This window comes from Chanodichthys erythropterus, chromosome 3 (assembly GCF_024489055.1).
Source record: "Chanodichthys erythropterus isolate Z2021 chromosome 3, ASM2448905v1, whole genome shotgun sequence".
In the NCBI taxonomy this organism is placed as follows: Eukaryota; Metazoa; Chordata; class Actinopteri; order Cypriniformes; family Xenocyprididae; genus Chanodichthys; species Chanodichthys erythropterus.
Window position 1 is genome coordinate 5,062,592 of NC_090223.1, and position 15,563 is coordinate 5,078,154.

The following is a 15,563-nucleotide window of genomic DNA, read 5'->3' on the forward strand; positions in this document are numbered from 1 at the left end:
AAGAAATGTACACAAGAAAAGGGAAGCATTGAATGTCTTCAAGAGAAAGCCAGACCAAATCAACAAACAAAACATCAGCTTACTAATAGAGGAAGTACTAAATAACTAATTCAGGTAACAGAAAATAAATATACAATAGTTTTCCTCAACTCCCTGATTAACTAAGCACAGGGACAAACATTAGATAGAAAATAAATTGGCACCCTCTTCCTACAGCTTCCAACCGTTAAACATAAAGATACAATGGCTATATATACTGTAACAAAAAAAGAGACTTGGGTAGAAACTCACTAGCTGTATCACAGCATACAACAGGGAATTCAGAGTTTACTTTTAACAGGATAACACACAGGTTTTCAGATTCAGCAGGATTAAAGATCTCTCAACACTGGCTATCAACATGAATACTGGGTAACACAACTCACAGCAGAAGAACACACAAGTTCACAATTTCAACAGAATTAAGGAGTTCTTAAAGCACAAGTCTGGAGCAGGGGAGAAGTGAACCTCTCTCCATTACTGGTTCTTCTGCTCTCTTATATGGATCGGTCTCTGCAGCACACTTTCAATGAGGAGCTTCAGCTCTGGACAGTTAGTGACAGACAGTTACAGCCTCAGGGAGTAATAATACAAGTCAAGTCATCTTGAATGCTTAAACGACTTTTCCTACTGAAAACTTTTCCTACTGACTTTAAATGTACTTTTTTATTCATTTACATGTTTAGTCTTTAGGTATGTGCGTTTGAATGGTTTTTTTACAAAGTGACATCACCACATACTCGGATACAAATGTATAGTATAATGCAATGTAAGTCGCTTTGGATAAAAGCGTCTGCCAAATGCATAAATGTAATGTAAATGTCACCAACTTACTTATCTGGCATAATAGAGAACTATAGATACATATTACAATTACATGTGAGATCTTCATGTGAATTTTCGTGACTTTTAATAGAGAAACTCCACACTGATCACAGTGTGTGGCTTCTCTCTGCTGTGGATCATCTCATGTCTTTTCAGATGTCCTGACCGACTGAATCTCTTGTCACAGTATGAACACTTGTAAGGTTTTTCTCCAGTGTGAATCCTCTCATGTGTTTTCAGAGATGATGACCGACTGAATCTATTGTCACAGTATGAACATTTGTAAGGTTTTTCTCCAGTGTGAATCATCTGGTGCAGTTTTAAACACTTTGCTGTAGTAAACGTCTTCTCACACTCAAAGCACACATACTCTCTTACACCAGTATGTATTTTCTGATGTACTTCTAAACTGCACAGCAGTGAAAAACTCTTTCCACACACAGAACATGAATGTGGCTTCTCCTTAATATGAACGATCAGGTGTCTCTTCAGATGTGATGCCCTAAGAAATGATTTGCAACACTGATCACATGTGAACGGCTTCTCTCCGGTGTGGATCCTCATGTGACTCTTAAGGTGTGATGATTTTGTCATACTCTTTCCACATTGATAACATGTGAACGGCTTTTCTCCGGTGTGGATTCTCATGTGTTCTTGGAGGCCAGATGATTTCATGAAACTTTTCCCACACTGATCACATGAGAACGGTCTTTCTCCAGTATGAACTCTCACGTGACGCTCAAGACTTTGTTTGGTTGTGAAACTCTTTCCACACTTAGTGCAAGTAAAAGATTTATTCGCTCTTCTATTCTTTAAAAATGTCTTTTTAGTCTTTGAGCGACTCAAAGGTTTTTCTCCAGGTTTGACAAGATGTTCCTCCTCCACTTCACTCAGTTCTTCACTCTCCTCCTTCACTTCCATCAGGCCTGAAATGAAAGAAGAAAAAACATCTTGGTTATGTATGTAACCCTCGTTCCCTAAGGGAGGGAATGGAGACGTACGTCAGTAGTGATCGATGATTTGGGATATCGCCAGAGAGCCCTATCAGCTTCGAGTGAAACTAAACAAGCCAATGGAATTGGCATGCGATATTTGCATAATGCGCACCGCCCCTGCCAGGTGGGTATAAATACCCTCGCTCCAGCCACCCTGCTTACACAGAGAGAGTCTACTGCTGATCCGCTTGAGGTGCGCTGTCTGGGCGACCGAGTCCAGTTCCATACCGAGATAAGAGATCCTCGGCCCTGGAGTGAGTTTGCTCTTGTCCCAGTCGACCCAAAGACCCAACCGGCTAAGGTGAACTAACACCAGGTACCTGTGTTCGCACAACTGCTCTCGTGAGCTGGCCAGAATGAGCCAGTCGTCGAGGTAGTTGAGAATGCGAACGCCCTGTTCCTTGAGCGGAATAATGGCCGCCTCCGCAACCTTCATAAAGATGCGGGGCGACAGGGCCAGCCTGAAGGGTAGGACCTTGTACTGATATGCCCAACCCTCGAACGCAAACCGTAGAAAGGGTGTGTCGAGGCAGAATCGAGACATGGAATTATGCAATCGCTGCAAACCAATCCTGGGGACAGATGCATTTGAAAATGCATTTCTGCATAAGCATCTTAAACAGCCTGTGAAGGGGACCAATTCAGGACATGCAAATCCAGGATTGGCCGTAGCCCACAGCCCTTCTTGGGTACAATGAAGTAGGGGCTGTAGAACCCTGACTTCATACCGTGCTCAATTGCATCCTTCGCCAGGCGGTAGAGGAACCAGTCCTGGCACAAACGCTATACGGTGTTCTCCATGACTTGGTCACCTCCTCATGCACCTCTGGAAAGAAAGGTACCGGGGCGGGGCGCAGGCCGCAGGCCGCCCCGAGATACCAATCGTCCAGATTCCAGATGAGCCTGACCTTCTCGGTGGCCCGGGAAAGCATAGCCGTCAACTCGGGATTGGCCTCAGACAATGCTACGGTCACGGGGGGAGGTAGTGCAGCCGAGTCTTCATCTCCCGAGGACTCAAGCTCACCTTCCGATGCTGCAATGTACATCTGCTCGTCCGCCGGCGTACCGAAGGAAACGGATGGTCGCTCGAGAGAGGGACCACCACGATCCTCCGGCAACACCACAGGCTGCAGTGTTGTAGAGGGGATAGGGGCCCGCTGAACCTGCCTACACGCCGACGTGCCGCTCCCCTGGCCGGAGCCGGAGAAAACGGCCATACGGGGCATAGGGGAGGGGACCCCCGCCCCCTGAGAACCAAGGAACGAGAGTCTAGACCTCAACACTGAGATAGTCATGTTCCCGCAGTGAGAACATGAACTATCCACAAAAACTGCTTCAGCATGCTGAATGCCCACACATGTGACGCAACGATTGTGACAATCAGCAGAGACCAGGGAACGACCGCATCCAGTAACACAGCGATGAAATGACATCTTGAAAAAGATGCAGGATTCATCTGTAAAGCTCTTTTAGAAGGGATAAATTCAGCTCTTGCTTTTTGTGCTGAAGCACACAGGGAACAGCCGCAATGTGACTGCAGGTAAACCACTCCCTGTATCACACACACAAAGGAATCGGCCCAAATTGCAAACTAAATGTGACAACAATGCTGTGAATACAGCAGCTGAGAGCTGTATAAATAGCTCGAGAAGCTTACTCTGGTAAAGCTTGGGGCTTCGCCTTAAGGTGCCTTAACACCAGCACTGCAGAAAAAAAGCTCTTTAAAGGCTTGAGAAGTCACTCTCAGTCTGATATCAGGAACACACAGGTTGGCTCCAAAGTGAAAGACAGAGTGTGATGGCACCCGCTTCCGTATTTATACCCAGCTGGCAGGGGCAGTGCGCATTATGCAAATATCGCAAGCCGATTCCATTGGCTTGTTTAGTTTCACTCGAAGCTGATAGGGCTCTCTGGCGATATCCTAAATCGTCGGTCACTACTGACGTACGTCAAATGTGACCAACTGAAAGGGAACTATAATTTCATTTTCAGTAAATTAAAATAATTCAAAGAGAGAAATATAGTGTGGATGGAGATAAAAGTGAGCCCAGATGTAATAAACTGCTATAAAAAAATGAATGAGGTACACTGATCTTTCAATTATGGTTTTAAAACATTTTAGGCACAAATCCCATTTTTCTGTGGTGAGAACTATTAAATATCTATACTTTATATCTATACGTTTTGTTTTGTTGTTTTTAAACATGTCTGTTTAATTTGTATAGATTTTTATTTTAGCATTATTTATTTCAAGCAATACTTTTTTTTTAATGGTTTTAACTATAATAACCCTGATGCTAGTGAAATCTTTATATTGAATAATGTGTGTCAAATAATGTTCTTAGTCCTTCCGTCCTGAAGCTACAGCAGTTTACTTTGAATCAAATAGAAATAAATATATAAACATATTAAAGGGGCAATTGATATAGGCTAATTGACTTATTTTGAAATGTCTGTACTTTACTTTTGCTGCTCATTCAAATTCAGATGAGGATTAGAAATTACGATGCTACAAACGTTTACAACACATTACATTATAATAATATAAAGTAAACTTTGTGATAATTGATCAGCATTAGTTCATAAGCAATGGGTTGACAAATGTGCGCTAATCATTGGATGTGAGCTGCTCTGAAGAATGCACAACAGTGCCATCTTTTGACTTTAAAACATGCAGCGCTCGCATTTATTTAATGAAATTAATAATAATCACATTAGGGAGTATCGGATTTGTTTTCATTTTAAGAAGCCTTAAAATGATTGTTCATCCTCTTTTTATACTGTTTAAGGTACTGAAGACTTTTAATGACCTTAAATTTATCTGATGAGCATGAGCAGAGTGGAATAATGAAAGTGATCAGCATCAGTGATATTCAAACGGTAAACACGCACTGCATTGTGTGTGTATCGGCAGTCTGTAGAGCTGGCTTCCCCTTTTGAATGATGAATATAAACAAATTTATTTGAAGAAATAGGCAGTTGTCTCCTTTACGCAGGAGTAGATAGTGTGATCAAATGCAGCTGTTTTGCACCGATGCAGGCGATGCGAGGCAATCGCCTGCAACAGTTGGCTTTATCAGCTGTAGTTCTCTGGCGTCTGTTTGGTGTGTGAAATTTTTCCCTACCATTTAATTACGTCAACGCAGCAAATGATGTGATAGGCTACTGGTCATGGAAGACGCATATAACATACAAATTTTACAGTCATAACGTGTAAATTTGTCGCCAATGGCGACCTCAGCAAAAATATCACTCGCAAATTCATATTTTTAGTCACAAATGCGACTCATAATAAATCAGCATCAGCATAATAAATGAGGTGGAAACAGGAACTATTGACATGAAATAAAGAGTGTTTTCAGCAGTTTCTCTGTTAATATTGATGATCCTCAGACTATCAACACTCATTCAACAAGACATTCAGATCATCTCACTTCATTCTGAGTGTTTGCTGTTAGAAACTGATTATTTGAGTCAGGATATATGAGAAAAGACTATAAAACTGCTCTACTGAAAGACAATACTGATATTTCTCACAATATGACATGGATTAAACATCAATAACACAAAAACAAACATTAACGACACTCATCTTCATCAACCACTACTGCTATATAACTAAATTAACTATAACTATGAAACATTTGTTTGATTTTATGATAACAACATTCATTGTAATCAAGTGATTAGATATTTAACAGTTTTTATGTTCAGAAACTGAAAACTTCAATTCAATTCACATGTATTTGTATAGCGCTTTTCAGCAGCTTTACAGAGAATGCATGTCAACATCACAATTTAAAGAATGCAGTTAGCAAATAATGTAATAATTTAGGCAATTAATTTACAATCACTGTTAGCAGTTTAACTGAAGGTAGAAGCAATGAGCTCCTCGAAAAATGAATTACATATTAACAATAGGATATATAGAAAACTCTCCCTGTCTCAGACTGATATAACTGATACACAGAACTGATATTTATTTACTGTTTTATTTCGGTTTTTGACTAAGTAACAACAGCACTGAACTAAACAAATGGGTTAAAACTTGTTTTCAATGCTGTAATTTCTGGAATTTCACTTGCATTCAAAACAAAACAATAAATTGGAGTCTAAAAGAGTGCAAATAATAAATAAAATGCATGGTCAAATGGAGAACTTAAATAAAAGGAGTCTATTAATTTTGCATAAGGGTCATTCCTGGTATGCGGTAACATTTTGGCTTCATAAGTGTTGGAAAAAACGGTTCATGATTTTCATGTTTTTAGCATTCTACCAAAATAGTGAAAGGCAGATTTTTCAGACACTGGCCATGAAAATCAGGTACTTTTTTGTGCCCATTTTTGCCAATAGGATGGCAAATATTTTTTTTGCTCAAAAACATATATATGCCATTAGTGCTCCTCACCTCACAAAATAAGACAAAACTATGCCAAATATTTAACGTTGTTGTCAAATTATTATTTAAAATTATTTGTCTAACAGGGTGGAAAGTAGCATAACAGGGTGGAACACCAGTGTTAACAGGTTCTAACAGTGCATGAGCTTTCCGTCCTGGATTGTCCTGCATGGTTTGCCATCTTTAATGTGTGGAACTGCACCTACATAATATGGCTTCAAAACAATAAAAAAATTAAATAATCCAGATTTCCTTTGGGAGAGGGACATAAAAAATAGATATGTGGTTTCTTATCACAATCAATCATGGTGGCAAAATAATTCTCTGCTCAGATGGCTAGAGAATGCCCTTTTGTGAATAACAACAGTATATTTTAAATATTTGTTTAATTGCATCTTTTTTATATAAATGAAGGCCAGTATCACTGATACTAATACTGGTTCTGATGTTTCTAAAAATAATGAAATTTATATTTTTACATTATAGACATTCACATTACAGTATAACTGTGATCAATTTCAACATTTATTAGACTTTAAAAATAACTTTTAAGTGTAGAAAAAATGTTCTAAACAGTACCAAATTAGGGTCTTTGGCTTGTAACAATAGTAGAATTCTTTTTGATGCTGAATAGAGCCAATTTTTTTAAGGTTCCAAAAAAGAACTGTGCCGTTTATTTTCATTATTCAGTATCTTTATATTATTATTACAATTTGAATGTTAAAATTTTAAGTATAAATAAATCATTTATATAATATAATATATACATATGTATAGAATTACATATTGCTATATGTATTAAATACTATTTATTCTATTAGAATTTCCACCCTGTTAGTTTCACATTCCACCCTGTTAGGTCTATAAATCTAACAGGGTGGAAAATTTTGAGCTAAGTTGGCCATAACTCTTTGAGTGATCAACATTAAGCTAGCTAACCTTCTACAGATAAACAGAACTTTTATAACTATGTCAAATTTGTTTTTACATTTTTTTGATAGGACAAACATTATCCATAATATAGCCTAACAGGGTGGAACTTTAAGGGTGGGACAAGTAGGATAACATTTCAAAAACTAAAAAAAAAGTTAGGACTGAGAGTTGAAGCTAACCTCAGCTTGTACAGTTGAATTCCAGCAGGAAAAAGAAATTATGTCACTTCTTGAAAATGGTCTCAATGAAATTGCAGTCGGTTTTGGAAAGCGAGAAAATACATACTAAGACGGTAATTGAGGAAAATTCTAAAGAAAAAAAAAAAAAAAACTATATTTTCACATGATTTATGTGTATGATTAGAGGCAGTTTAGCCAAGTCTATAACATAATTTAAAAATATTTTGAGGTTTTTATCATTTCATGGTTTATATTTCTTGTGAAAGTTGATTACTTTGCACTCAGGACATGATAAAATTGAATGCATACATCAATAAAAAGGTCTGTAAAATATAAAATAGTTTTTAAAAAATCTATTATCTCTGTTTAAGTGATAAAGAAGACCTACATATACAATTTAAGCCATTTCTTAAAAAAAATATGTGACTCATTTTATAAATAATATGAGTAAATAAATCATTGAGACAGTAAAAGGCACTGCATAACAGGGATGACCCATAAATGTCAGCATTCACTACAGTTTTACATGGTTTATGTGTTGTTAAACTAAAGGGTGAAGAAGAAATGAGTATACAGATTCACTGATATAGTCAGAATAAAAATCATCAAAACAATTAATTAATTATTGTAATAACCGTCATCTCATCGGGATATTATCTCGCGGGATTATGCGTTTACACGTTTATTTACGATTCTCTCGCGAGATTATAATCTCTACACGGCTATAATAATTTAGATGTTTAACAGCGAAATAAAGGTGGTATAGTAGATGTTAATATAATTTAGGGAGTTTGAAATGAGTGGATCTTGCATATTGTTATCATGCGGGAACAGAATGTGAGCCCAGACAAACTCAATAGTTTTATTTCAACATAAACTCATTTATGTATTGTTTAATTAATGTAAAGTTAGCATATCTTTATTGGGACATGACTTGATGGGTGACTCCGTGATTTCATCTTTATTTCTTAGCACGAAGTTTAAACTACATATCAAGCGTTTATGTAACAATATCTCAGTACATTAATGAGTATGTTAAATAAAGTTTAATAATAACGTGTAACGAGAAAAAATATGGTGTGGCCCCTTTAAGAGCTGCGCGCTCCCGTTGAACGGTTGATCTGCATTGTACCTGTGATTCGAGCACCGCATATATGCGGGTTATTTCTGTCTTTTCTGTTGCTCCTTTTAAGTTATTTTATTTATTAAGTAACGCTGTGGACGGCACAACATTCGCCGGTTGTGAAATGCCAATCGCCTTAGTGAAGTCGGTCTGACATCAAGTGAGCTGAACTGATATCCCTGTTTGCTCCGTAAACACCGCGTTACAAACGGTAGGCGAGTTATTTTACCTTTGAACACTGTTGTTGAGCCTGATCTTCCTCAGATCTCTCCTCTTTGTGCTCAGATGCAGCTGTATCCCCAATATTATCCGTCTGCAATACAGCAGGCTGCACTTTCAGGACCAGGGTTGCCAGGTTTTCACAACAAAACCCGTCCAATTGCTCCTCAAAACTAGCCCAATTGCATTTCAGGGGGGTTCGCCTTTTTGGCGGGGCTCCCCTGGTAAAATTCGCATTCGAAGGGCTAAATATTATGTTATCTGGGGTCGATTCAACCCGCGGACATGAAAAACAACCTGCGGAAACAGTTTTAAAGTAGCCCAATTCCGCGGGAAAACCGCGGACTTGGCAACACTGCTCAGGACCGCATTCCTAGGACCCTATTTTTTTTGTGACAGCGCCACCTACCGAATCGGAGAACAGCAGTGCCAGGACCGCAGGACCCTAGTATTGGAGAACCGAAAAAAGTTTTATAACGCCCAAATACTACTTTTATTCTTACAACCTGGTTGCTAAGCTGAATGTTGAGTAATTATTTGTGACTAGCATAGGCTAATATAATAACTCAAGTAAAATAAACATGTTCATAACATATTGAGGGGTAAACATGCCCAGGTGAAAAAATACTATAGTAATTTATACTATAAATACTATAGTATAAAATACTATAGTTTCTTTAAAACCATATTTGTACTTGAACTAATTTGTAATTATATAGTTGCTGTAGTTCCTATAGTAATACAAACAAATTACCCACTACTGTATACAATTTTCTACAACTATAGGGTATTATACTACAATATACAGTTTACTGTAGTAAAAACTAAAGTATATTACAGTATTTATTACAGTTTATCAGTGCACTATAGTTAATACTGTAGCATTCATTAACAAAGGGTGGTAAATACTATAATTTATATAGTATGCATCAATTTACTCTGGGAAATTCATTAGTTCAAAAACACTTTTACTATAGTATTTTTTGACATGGGCAGGCTGCCAGTGAGCATGTGACATTTAACGGTCGATCCATGAAATCGGTGCCTTTTGCGTCCCTAAGATACAACCAGACATAGAATTCAATTCAATTCACATTTATTTGTATAGCGCTTTTCACAATACATATCGTTTCAAAGCAGCTTTACAGAGAATGCATGTCAAAATTACAATATTAGAAGAATGCAGTTAGCAAATAATGTAATAATTTGTGCAATTAATTTACACATACTGTTAGCATTTAATTTTAAGGTAGAAGCAATGAGCTCCTGGAAAAGAAGTGCTTTAACAAATAAATATATGATTTAGAAAACATATCAATACTGTGTATTGTTTTATCAATATTACACCAAAGTAAAGTCAATTAAATATTATTTTTAATAAGTAAAATTGCATTTATTCTCATAAGGGTAAGGTTTTTGGCCTCTCCCTTGCTATGATTGTTATTTTTCAGCAGGACTTTTAATTTGCAAATTGAATGCAAAATGATACAAAAATCACTTGCATATTGTTCTAAGTATAGTCTTATTGTCCAGCAATGTTTTTTCATAAGTATAAATAAGTACCATTATTTTTTTTTTATAAAATATAAATAATTTTATCGGTGTCCCCAATTTAATGTCAGCCCTGTTACCCTCATTATAGAGTCCTCTATAAATAATGGTACATTCCAGTGACATCACTTCCAGGAAGTTACATCATCTCTAAACCAGGGGCATGTTCAAGCTCAATCCGCTCACGCAAGGTTTTGCTACGGTTTCCGTGTTGAACGACATGTAAACGGCCTGGAAACGGTGTGCAGATACGTTTTTTCTTGTTTGGGCTGACATTTTTGACACACCCACCAATCAGCAGCAACATGCTTATATAGCACGCTGTATTAAAGGAACAGCTCGTAAGTGTAGTTAACATCAAAATAAATTCACAAGAGCAAGTATTGTTTGCACATGTTTATTTGCATTAATGGCAAAATAACTTGAATAATAAGAGCAGTATAAGTATATAATAAGTATAGATTTTGGATTTTGATTAGGGTGACCAATCGTCCTGTTTTCCCAGGACATGTCCTGTTTTCCCAGGACATGTCCTGTTTTCCCAGGACATGTCCTGTTTTCATGTCTTTGTTTTCTCCTTCCGGGAGAAGTGCCCGTACAAAATATTCTGCCCCCGTTTACGTCACTCAGGGCTATATTTGGAAAAAAGACCCTGAATCCTGTAAGGATTTGGAAGAGAATTTTTGGCACAGAAATGCTTGTGTTTTGAAACTATGGCCATGTTTAGCATGAGAATCTAACTCTTTAACAGTGTAAATAAGTCAGAATACATGAACTGGCATTAACGCACTGGTATTAATGCACTGTTCATTTACATGTTTAGTCTATAGGTTTGCATGTTTGAGTGTGTATGTGCGCAGAAGCCTGGTCTTTTTAAAAAAGTGATATTTGCCAAAGAGCACAGGACATACCATGCCCAAACTTTTCTCCTCATTTATCTGTGCACCCCTCCCTCTCTCCCTCAACATGTAAGTGGAAAGAGATTCAGAAGAAACATCATATGTGGTCTACAGACATTCTTAGTGAACTTTCAGCGCATTAAATGCGCAGCTAAAGTAAAATTGAGACAAATTTCAAAACAATTTAAGTGAACTTCACAGGAGCACACATTATATCTTCACCTGGATTGTGTCGTTGAGATGACCGGTGAGTCTGTACAATTGGAAGATTAATGTTAATGTTTCAGGGACTTATGCAATTAATTTATGAAAATACAAACGCATCAAAATGATCAGGATATTTTATAGCAGTTGTCTATCACAGCAAGTCTCAATTTTATGACCTTTAACTTTATATTTTTTTAGATTTATATTATATTGATGTACTGAAAACTTTTTTTTTTTCATTTCAGAGCTGATGGAAGTGAAGGAAGAGAGTGAAGAACTGAGTGAAGTGGAGGAGAAACATCATGACAAACCTGGAGAAAAACTTTGCTCAAAGACTGAAAATATATTTTTAAAGGAAAGAAGAGCCGAGAAATCTACAACCTGCACTCAGTGTGGAAAGACTTTCTCAACAAAACAAAGTCTTGAGCGTCACATGAAAGTTCACACTGGAGAGAAGCCGTTCTCATGTGATCAGTGTGGGACGAGTTTCAGTCAATCATCGCACCTTAAAGAACACATGAGGATCCACACCGGAGAGAAGCCGTTCAAATGTGATCAGTGTGGCAAAACATTTGTTGCGTCATCAGACCTGAAGAGACACCTGAGAGTTCATACGAAGGAGAAGCCACATTCATGTTCTGTGTGTGGAAAGAGTTTTTCACTGCTGCAAAATTTACATGCGCATCAGCAAGTTCACAATGCTGTAAAAGATCATGTGTGCTTTGAGTGTGAGAAGACTTATACTACAGCAGACCAATTAAAAAAGCACCAGAGAATTCACACTGGAGAAAAACCTTACAAGTGTTCACACTGTGACAAGAGATTCACTCAGTCATCATCTCTGAAAACACATGAGAGGATCCACACTGGAGAAAAACCCTACATGTGTTCACACTGTGACAAGAGATTCACTCAGTTAGCAGCTCTGAAAACACATGAGAGGATCCACACTGGAGAAAAACCTTTTAAGTGTTCACACTGTGACATGAGATTCAGTTGTTCATCATCTCTGAAAAGACATGAGATGATCCACACTGGAGAGAAGCCGCACACGTGTGATCAGTGTGGAAAGAGTTTCTCTATTAAAAGTCACCTGAAGATACACATGAAGATCCATGCAGTGGAGAAACCACATCACCACAGTCTGAAACCACAATAAGTAGTTCATCTTCATGTGCTTAACAAGAAAATCCCTTCTGTGAAAATTAGTCCCAGCAAAATCTCTCCTCTCCACCTATAGTTGGCGCTATTGAATTATCCAGGTTGTGAATGAGAAGCGACCCTTGATGTGATTGTGTACAGTAGAACATAGTAAAGTGCTATATAATTGCCTCATTCATTCATTTATTAGTTATCCATTTCTTAATGTGTTCTTGTCTGTTCTTGTAAAGCATCATCAGTCGCTGCCCGAGTTCTGATCCAATTCAAAGTTCACATCTAGCCAAGTACAGTTCAAATCCCAGGATGTGTTCTTGATCCGCCCCTTATCGAGGACTTTTGCGGAATTGAGACGGCCAGGTATCCCAGAATGCATCTCGCATTAACCAGCATGTGTCAACAGCAGATTAGAAAACTTGCATAATTTAAACATATTACCGTTATTATATATATGTTATGATATTACATACAGTATGTCATGATATATAGTTTCAAGACAAGAATGTACTAGTTTAAAGATCAAATCTGTGGTTTGATAAAGAAATAGTACCTATTTGAAAATTTGATCTGACGTTTTTGGAGTTGTGAGATCCAGGCGATCACTGGATGCTCAACGCTCATCTACCATACCGAGAACAGCCTTACCTTGGCTAGTTCTTCTGACATTTGCCACTGCATCTGATGTATCTGTAGTGGTTAAACATGAGATAAAATTAGTCTTTTGTATGTATAATGGGTGATCGAATGTGACAATTTTTTGCTTTGTTTCTTATTGTAGCTTTTTATACCTTTTGCTTATACTTTTATATGGCTATTATTGATCATTAAAATTTACATTTAACAAAAAGAGTCAGGGTTGTGTTTTATGTTTGCAGACTATATACAGTTAAATCAACTCTGCTCAGAAAACATATGGTCTCTCTGTACATAGAGTTAAAATAACACAGAAGCAGAGTTAAAGTCAATGAGATAATGCTGTTTGTGGAGTTGTTTAATCAGATCTTGAGAGATTAAATGTCTTTTATCTTCAGTTGATTTCATCTAAGGCTGTAGCTGGAAGTCCTTTGTAGTTATTGTGTTTCTTTTCAATGATTATGCTTGTTAACAGTAGGTGTTCATAATTAATGCTCAATCATAGCTTGATCACTTATTTATCTCATTAACCTTCATCTCACTTCAGTGTTACTTTAACACTATATAGAGGGACCATGTGATCTGGGCAGAGTTGATTTAACTGGGGATTTTGCTGTGTATGCACATATTGCTTGAACCACATATGTTTAATATTTTTAAAATGTAAATGAAAAGAGGAAGAGCTGTGTTTTAAAGTTTGTTTGCTTAAACTACATGCATGGCTATTAATATGTTTAAAGGTGCCATAGAACATGTTTTCACAAGATGTAATATAAGTCTAAGGTGTCCCCTGAATGTGTCTGTGAAGTTTCAGCTCAAAATACCCCATAGATTCTTATTAATTAATTTTTTTAACTGCCTATTTTGGGGCATAATTAAATATGCGCCGATTCAGGCTGCTGCCCCTTTAAATCCTCACGCTCCCCGCCCCCGAGCTTGCGACTGCCTTAAACAGCATAAAAAAAGTTCACACAGCTAATATAACCCTCAAAATGGATCTTTACAAAGTGTTCGACATTCATGCTGCATGCATGCATCGGATCATGTGAGTATTTATAGTGTTTATTTGGATGTTTACATTTGATTCTGAATGAGTTTGAGGCTGTGCTCCATGGCTAAAGCTAACATTACACACTGTTGGAGAGATTTATAAAGAATGAAGTTGTGTTTATGAATTATACAGACTGCAAGTGTTTAAAAATGAAAATAGTGACGGCTCTGGTCTCCGTGAATGCAATAAGAAATGATGGTAACTTTAACCACATTTAACAGTACATTAGCAACATGCTAACGAAACATTTAGAAAGACAAATATTACTAAAAATATTAAGTTATCATGGATCATGTCAGTTATAATTGCTCCATCTGCCATTTTTCGCTATTGTTCTTGCTTGCTTACCTAGTCTGATGATTCAGCTGTGCACAGATCCAGACGTTAATACTGCCTGCCCTTGTGTAATGCCTTGAACATGGGCTGGCATATGCAAATATTGGGGGCGTACATATTCATGATCCCGACTGTTACGTAACAGTCGGTGTTATGTTGAGATTCGCCTGTTCTTCGGAGGTCTTTTAAACAAATGAGATTTACATAAGAAGGAGGAAACAATGGTGTTTGAGACTCACTGTATATCATTTTCATGTACTGAACTCTTGTTATTCAACTATCCAAGGTAAATTCAATTTTCCATTGAATGGCACCTTTAAGATTTTTTAAATGATAATGAAAGAGGCAGAGTGGTGTTTTATAAAATATTTCATTTTATTGTTGTCTAAAATATACATACACAGATAACCGGAGTAGCCAGAGTGAGCTGGCTCTGTGTCCTCCCGTCCTTGGGAGTCCGTTCTCCGGAGTCGAACTTGTCAAGTCTGAACTAAGTCTGAAGTTTGCGTACTTGGTATTGAGAAACGACACAAGTCCTGAAAGTGTGCCGCACAAGTCCTGAAAAGTGAATCCACTATGTCTTGATAGCTCCTCAGGTGGTTGGTCACAGTATAGGTCATAAACCCCGCTGCATGAAATTGGGACATGAGACAAACTAAACAATAAAATTACACTTCAAATAATTTTTTTCCCAAAGTGTGTCATTTTTATAGTTTTCATCATGCATTCTTTTTTTTATGGATTAGAGTGTGTTGAAAATGATGTTATAACATTACTCTGTGTTTCGGCAGCTGCTATGAGACATGTGCTGCACGCTGCAGTAAGCTCGATCAATATTAGAATATTTTATTACTAAATGCTGGATAGCTTGTGATAGTCTTGAGGACAGATTTAAAAGATGATACTGTGCTTGTCTGTCTGAGATCTGGTGTTAACTCACCTCAGCCAGTTGGGTCTTCGGGTCAACTGGGACAAGAGCAAACTTGCTCCCAGGCAGAGGTTCTCTTACCTCAGTA

General features: G+C 37.5%; 1 protein-coding gene across 1 annotated transcript in view; it reads left to right on the forward strand.

Annotated features, from left to right (window-relative positions):
• Positions 1 to 15,563, forward strand: part of LOC137015101 (zinc finger protein 271-like) — a 448,677-nt gene that overhangs the window by 333,976 nt on the left and 99,138 nt on the right. Inside the window, exons 5-6 of the mRNA XM_067379804.1 lie at positions 11,772 to 11,976; positions 12,142 to 12,457. Of these exons, the coding sequence (XP_067235905.1) occupies positions 11,772 to 11,976; positions 12,142 to 12,457 (521 nt within the window). The remainder of the gene's footprint in view (positions 1 to 11,771; positions 11,977 to 12,141; positions 12,458 to 15,563) is intronic.